Source organism: Loxodonta africana, chromosome 2, assembly GCF_030014295.1.
Source record: "Loxodonta africana isolate mLoxAfr1 chromosome 2, mLoxAfr1.hap2, whole genome shotgun sequence".
Classification (NCBI taxonomy): domain Eukaryota; kingdom Metazoa; phylum Chordata; class Mammalia; order Proboscidea; family Elephantidae; genus Loxodonta; species Loxodonta africana.
The window spans coordinates 116,335,759-116,341,966 of record NC_087343.1 but is presented as its reverse complement, the minus strand read 5'-3'; the positions used below and the strand labels follow the sequence as shown (position 1 = coordinate 116,341,966).

General features: G+C 45.2%; 1 protein-coding gene across 2 annotated transcripts in view; it reads left to right on the top strand.

The window, feature by feature from the left end:
- Positions 1-307: 307 nt before the first annotated feature.
- The window catches only part of EFNA5 (ephrin A5), a 315,588-nt gene continuing 309,687 nt past the window's right edge, over positions 308-6,208 (top strand). For both annotated transcript variants that reach the window (XM_064274702.1, XM_003405004.4), the window contains exon 1: positions 308-798. In XM_064274702.1, coding sequence (XP_064130772.1) covers positions 674-798 — 125 coding nt within the window. In that variant the 5' untranslated portion in view covers positions 308-673. The remainder of the gene's footprint in view (positions 799-6,208) is intronic.

Here is a 6,208-nt window from a genome sequence, read left to right as displayed (position 1 = left end):
GGGCTCACAGACTCTCGGGGCCCCAAGCGCGCAGCCCCCCAACCACAAGGCGCCCTCCTCCTACAGTTTCCCACCGGCGGCTAAAGTAACTTGGAGAGAAGCGGGGCGCAGTGCAAGGGCCTTGGGTGGCGGCGGAGCCGTGCGCAGCCCGCGGCACTGACGCTGAGCCGGGCCCGGCGGGCCGGTGTATGTCTCCCCGCGGCCGCGAAGCGCAACTCCCGGTGACTGTGCAGCGCGCGCCGCCGCCTGCCCCAACCCGCGCTGCCACCGCCCGGCCCGGCGCGCACCTCCCTCTCCCGGGGTGACCGGCCTGAAGCCGCAGCCTGAGACACAGCTTGGCACCCGTTCCCCCGCTGTTGCCGCTGCCACCACCACACACATACGTACACACACACGCACGCTTTTCTCCATCTTGTGATTCCTTTTCTCCTCCTTAACCCTCCAGTGGGGGTGCGAGTTTGTTTTTATTACCCCCACTCCACTGCTTTCTTTTCTTCTCGCTCTCCTCCCCCTCCCCAGCTTGGTGTGTGCTTCTTTATTTTCTTACTTCCCTTTATTTCTATTTATTCATATTTATTTGGCGCCCGTTCTCCTTTCTTCCCGTTCCTCTTCCTCCGGATTCCGCTCTCTCCCCGGAGTGGCGCGTCGGGGGCTCCGCCGCTGGCCAGGCGTGATGTTGCACGTGGAGATGTTGACGCTGGTGTTTCTGGTGCTCTGGATGTGTGTGTTCACCCAGGACCCGGGCTCAAAGGCCGTTGCCGACCGCTACGCCGTCTACTGGAACAGCAGCAACCCCAGGTAAGGCAGCGGGGGACGGAGAGCCGAGGCTGCCGGGGCCTCGGGACCCTGTGGAAGGAACGGTGGCGGCAGCAGGCGGGACCAGCGCGCATGGGCTGCCGGCGGCGCGCACCCTCGGAGCCTGCGTCGCTCGAGCGCTGATAGCTTCGGGGAGCCCGCGGGAGGCGCGCCCGTCGCGCTCTCTTTGTTAAGCCCCGGCGGAGAGGCCGTGCGCCCCCGGGAGTGCCCAGGGCTGCCCAGACCGACTGTCTGCAGGACCTGGCGAGATTCGGAAAAGGGCAGGCGCCGGGGATTTGGGACTGTTCCGCTTCCCTGCCCGGGCAGGCTGGCCGGCTTCCCGATCGAGGCGCAGGGCTGGGGCATGGGGCACCTTGGGTGCACCCTGCTGGAGCGCCCTCCTGGAGCGTGGGTGTTCAAGAACTGTGGGGAGAACCCGCCAAATATCCCTGAAGTTTTTGTTATTCTCGTTTTGTTTTTAAAATTTCCTTCTTTTTTTCTGGTTCGCGCAGGGAAAGCGCACGGACCGGGGGAAGTGAGGGTGCTGGGAAGCGGAAGCTTTAGGCTATTATTTTTCTCTTTAACTGCAAGGAAATCAACCGGCTCCTGGGTCAGTTTGGGCCCGGTGCACTAGGTAGTGGCGAGGATTCTTCCACCTTATTCCCCCCTCCCTGCAGTGGCTTAAGGTGCCAAAAGTTTGATCTAATGTCGGGTTACGTCATGTGTGCAGAGCAAGCTGGTGGAGTTAGCAGAGAGGAGAGGTGGGAGCCCTTCGCCCAGGGACCGGCAGTGCGCAGCCAAAGAAACGCACTCGGTTACCTGGAACCGTTTTGCAGGCGTTCCTGAAGCCTGCTGGGCGTGCGATATGCGGGAGGCCGGAGATGGGCACCTGGGGCAGCCCTAGCGCGTCTGCTGGACCTCGGCCGGCCGCCGACATCCCGGGTTCATGGACCAGCGACGCGGAGAGGGGAGATTGTCCAGGGTGCCTGGCGCACCTTCCGGCCCGGAGCAGCTCCAAGCCTTACTTGCCCCCGGGCCTAGGCCGAGCACTCGGCCCCCCGGGGCCGTATCACTCTCCCTCCACGGGACCGAGGCCAGATTCCAGATGTGCGAAGCAGCACCAGTTGTACCTAAGACCACGGGTTTTTTCCTGGGCTGGAGTGGAAGTTGAGAGGGGAGAGGCGTCCAGTGATTGCTGTGCGCCCAGCGCGCCTGGGAAGAGAGAGGAAAGGCAGGCGCCTCCAACTCCTTTCACCACCCGCCGGCCTCCCGCCTTCCCTTAATCTGCAGGCTAGCGAGGGACTCCGGCTTGAAGTATGTCAGCTCAGATGAAGATGGGCAGATTTTCCCCCCAAGCAGTCCACTGGTTGCTGAACAGAGAAGGGGTTCTGTCATGCAATGCTAACCCAGGAAAGATAGTTGCACCTAGGTAGCGGGAGACCTAAATGGACCGCCCAGCAAAAGTAGAGGTATCCCTGAAAGTTTGGTTTAAGACGACAAAAAAAAAAAAAAAAAAAAAAAGGCTTGTGGAGGTGGGTGGTGGGATGGGAAGCTATTTCTTACTTGACATGCTACTTACCACTATTAGGAAAAGAGAAAAGAGAAGCCATCCCGCCAGAGGAGATGCCTTTTATTAAAGCTGACAAGACAAATAGAGCGAGCTTTCCAGTTGTGATGGTGTTAAAAGCAAGCCTCATTATGTTGGTTGGTTTTATTCCCCTTTGGGCTTTATTAGACAGCATATATGAAACAGAGGAATTTATATTTCTAAACCTTAGTGCCTTATTACAAAAAGCAACAGTAAAACCGGTTAGTTGAGTTTAGGACATTTTGATCTTGGTTGTCTTTTATTCCCAAACTTCATGGTGTGCTCCTTTTCTCATGGGCATTCATTTATTTGGATACTTGGGTGTTCCAGTTTTCCCTTGGTTAAAACAGAAAGGATCGGCAACACCCCCCTCCCTAACACCCCCCCCCCGTACTTAACCTGTCAAGCTAGTCTGAGGACATTTTATCTTAGGTTATCTCTGTTTTATGCTTTTGATACTCTTGTTTGGTTTGAGATTAGCACATTGATTTTTGTCACAGGTCATGTTTTTTAATAGATCTGCCTTGCCTGCAGAAAACTCTTCTACTCTGGATGCCATGGTGGCTTTGAACCTGTCCAGACAAAGTTAATGTGTAGAATTTTAAAATACCAAGAGTATTCTTGGTAACTCAGTATTGCAATTGGTGGTTTGTGGGAGCACCTTTCTATTTGATTATTATCAGTTCGATTATGTCTGAAGAAAGACTGGCGTGTCCACCCTCCCCCAAGAGATTCGGCTGAAACATTTAGTATTCTTTGGAGTTTATGGGTGCATTTACTTCTATGTTGTCACAGTAACACTGACTTTTAAAAATAATATAATTTCAAAAGTATGTACTGGTAGACAGTTTTAGCTCTGAATGCTGAATAAGATGGCACTTTTTTGATTCATTTAAAAGGAGCCAATGCAAAATAGGTAATTAAAAAAAAAAAGTTCATCACAAAAACCGTGAAGAAATCTTTCAAAAAGTTTGAATGAGTTTACCAGATTTTAGAAATTAAATGTTTTGCATTTCCTTTTCATATATGCTATCACTTTTAAAGTAAGAAAGCTATGCCTTTTGATTTTGTATAAAGCCTAACTTTTATTTTGCTAAACTAGTAATATGTTATAAAAACTTTAACTTTTTGAAGAGAATGTACAACAGCAGTTGCGAATTAAGTAGATTTTTAATTTTTTTATTAGAGGAAAGTTTAATAGGCACATTCAGCTGAAACTAATTGATACTTCTCTATGTGAAGTAAATACCTTTAGCTTATCGTAATGGACTGCAATTTGAAATTAAGTTTAGATAAAATCAGAATTATATGTGACATCTTGATCATCACATTTAAATATCTTATTATGTAACTGGTATAATTGTAGGATTTTATCAGGTACTGTGAGGTTCGTTCTTGACTCTCCATTGATACAAGTATCCATAGATGTAGGTACACAGAGGGAAAAAAAATACTAAATTTATTTTCTGTCAGAGTAGTTTTACTATTAACATGTATGTTCCCAGGTACTTTTGGGAGGTAGACGTTCAATTTTCAAATGCTGATAACATTTGGTGTTGACTCGAGCTAATTTTCTGTGTTCAGTTGCCTCCGATCTGTGAAACAGCATTTAGGAGTTATTTAATCTGAAGAGAAATATATGAGAACATTTGTCTGAATTCATCTTCTCTATTTTTAATATTTGAAAAGTTGTATGAGTTTCACCTAACTAGTAATAGAATGGTCCTGTAAATGTGAAGTTGAATTCTGAACCGGAATGTTATTAAGTAACTGTAAGTAATGGAAATCCAAATCAAGGAAAATATAGCTGTTTGTCCTTAATTTCTTTAAGACTCTAAAACGCTTTTAAGTAACTTTAAAAAGGTTTTCAATAATAAATCCTTATTTAATATGTCCCTTGGTATCGATACTTATAAAGATAGAGGTGCCCCAATATTAAGAGCGTCCCTCTTGATCACACTGTGAACAGTTTGATTCTTCTAATGAGAACATTCTTATAAACACTGTGTCTATAATGAAAAACTTGAATTCAAACGTGTCTCCTACTGGTTGGCATGCCTGGATGGAATAGTAAAACAAAACAGTAGCAAATATAAGAAATATACCTTTAGGAAAACTGATTCTCCTCATTTGGTGCTTTGCTTCTGCGAAGGTTTGAGTGTCACTGGTTTAGAGTGCTCTCTTCAGGGAAAAAATATCTCTTAATTCATGAGGGATTTACACAACGTTAACCTAATCATATGTTTTCTTTGGCCTTTTTTGAATATTTGTAGGGACTTGTAAATTAAACATTTCATATTAGAGTAGCAGGTAATTGACACCATTTAGTTTTGTTAGCATGTAATCTTGGAGTTGTGAAAGTAATGTGAATTCTAGGTCAGCACTCCCAAATTTTCCTGGCAGCACAGGTCATGTATGTATGCGAATAAGTAGAGAGAGGCAGTAACTTTTTTTCCCTAATCATATTCTTTTAGTCTCTGTCCTATTGCAAAATTCAGTTTTTTCTTTTCTGAAAATCTGAGCCGTCAGCGTGTGTTGATATATGTATACCAGTATATTGGCACCGTGTCTTTTTTCCCTGACAAGTAAATGAAATCAACAGGGTTTAAATCTAAGAATTTGTTTTGGGGAACGATGGAAAGTTGATCTTGGTGCTGAATGAGTTTTTCATCGCCAGACTTGTAAAGGATTTCCTTTCTTTTTAGAATTTTGAAGTGTTTTTGATAATATTTTTATGTGTTGGAAGCATAAATGTTCTTTAAGTAAAAGACAGTACTTAGAATCTATTAACTTTATTAATCATGAGCCTCAATTTAATGTATTGTTTTTATTGGATATGCTGGGTAATTTTGTTTTGATATTTATATCAGAATTTATAGAAATACCAGGAAAAAAATACAATAGTATGCCTGAGATGTGTATCCCATGTTTTTACCCTTATTCATTTATAAGCCAAAAAAACCAAACCCACTGTTGTGGAGTTGACTCTGACTCAAAATGACCCTACAGGACAGAGTAGAACTGCCTCATAAGGTTTCCAAGGCTGTAAATCTTCACCGAAGCGGACTGCTACATATTTCTCCCGTGGAGCGGCTGGTAGGTTTGAACCTTCAACCTTTTGGTTAGCAACTGAGTGCTTTAACCACTGTGCCACCAGAGCTCTCTTTATTCATTTACAGGAAACCTGAAACAAATCTCCCCTTTCTCTTTTTTTTTTTATCTAGAAATTTGTAAAAGAGAAGTATATTTCTTAATTTTTGGCCAGCTTGTCGTAGAATGTTGAAAAGAAGAGTTAGTTACTGAGATGTTATATTACACCCATTTATGCATTGTTTGTGTATGTTCTTAATAAGCTATCAGAAATAGCCAGTTATTTTTTAGATGGTTGTAGAACATCCATGCTATATGAAGCACGTTTGGATATGTAGTCTAATTTGGCATTTCTAGTATGGGAAAACCAAACCCAGCCCATTGCCGTCATGTCAGTTCCACCTCACAGCAGGCCTGTACGACAGAGTAGAACTGCCCCGTAGGGTCTCCAAGGAACGTCTGGTAGATTTGAACTGCTGACCTTTTGGTTAGCAGCTGTAACTCTTAACCACTGTGCCACCAAGGCTCCCCAGTATGAGATCAAGATCAATAAACTTGCTGTGATTAAAATGTACCAGAGGGAGTTTTCAATAGTTCATTACTCCCTGTTAGTTGATTTTAGTGGTGCTTGCTAAACCATTGGCTCACTGAATTAATACCTTGTTGCCACGTTTGGTCTCATTGAATATTCAAGGGCTTTAGAGGCTTCTACCTTTGAAGGCCGAAGATCAGGTT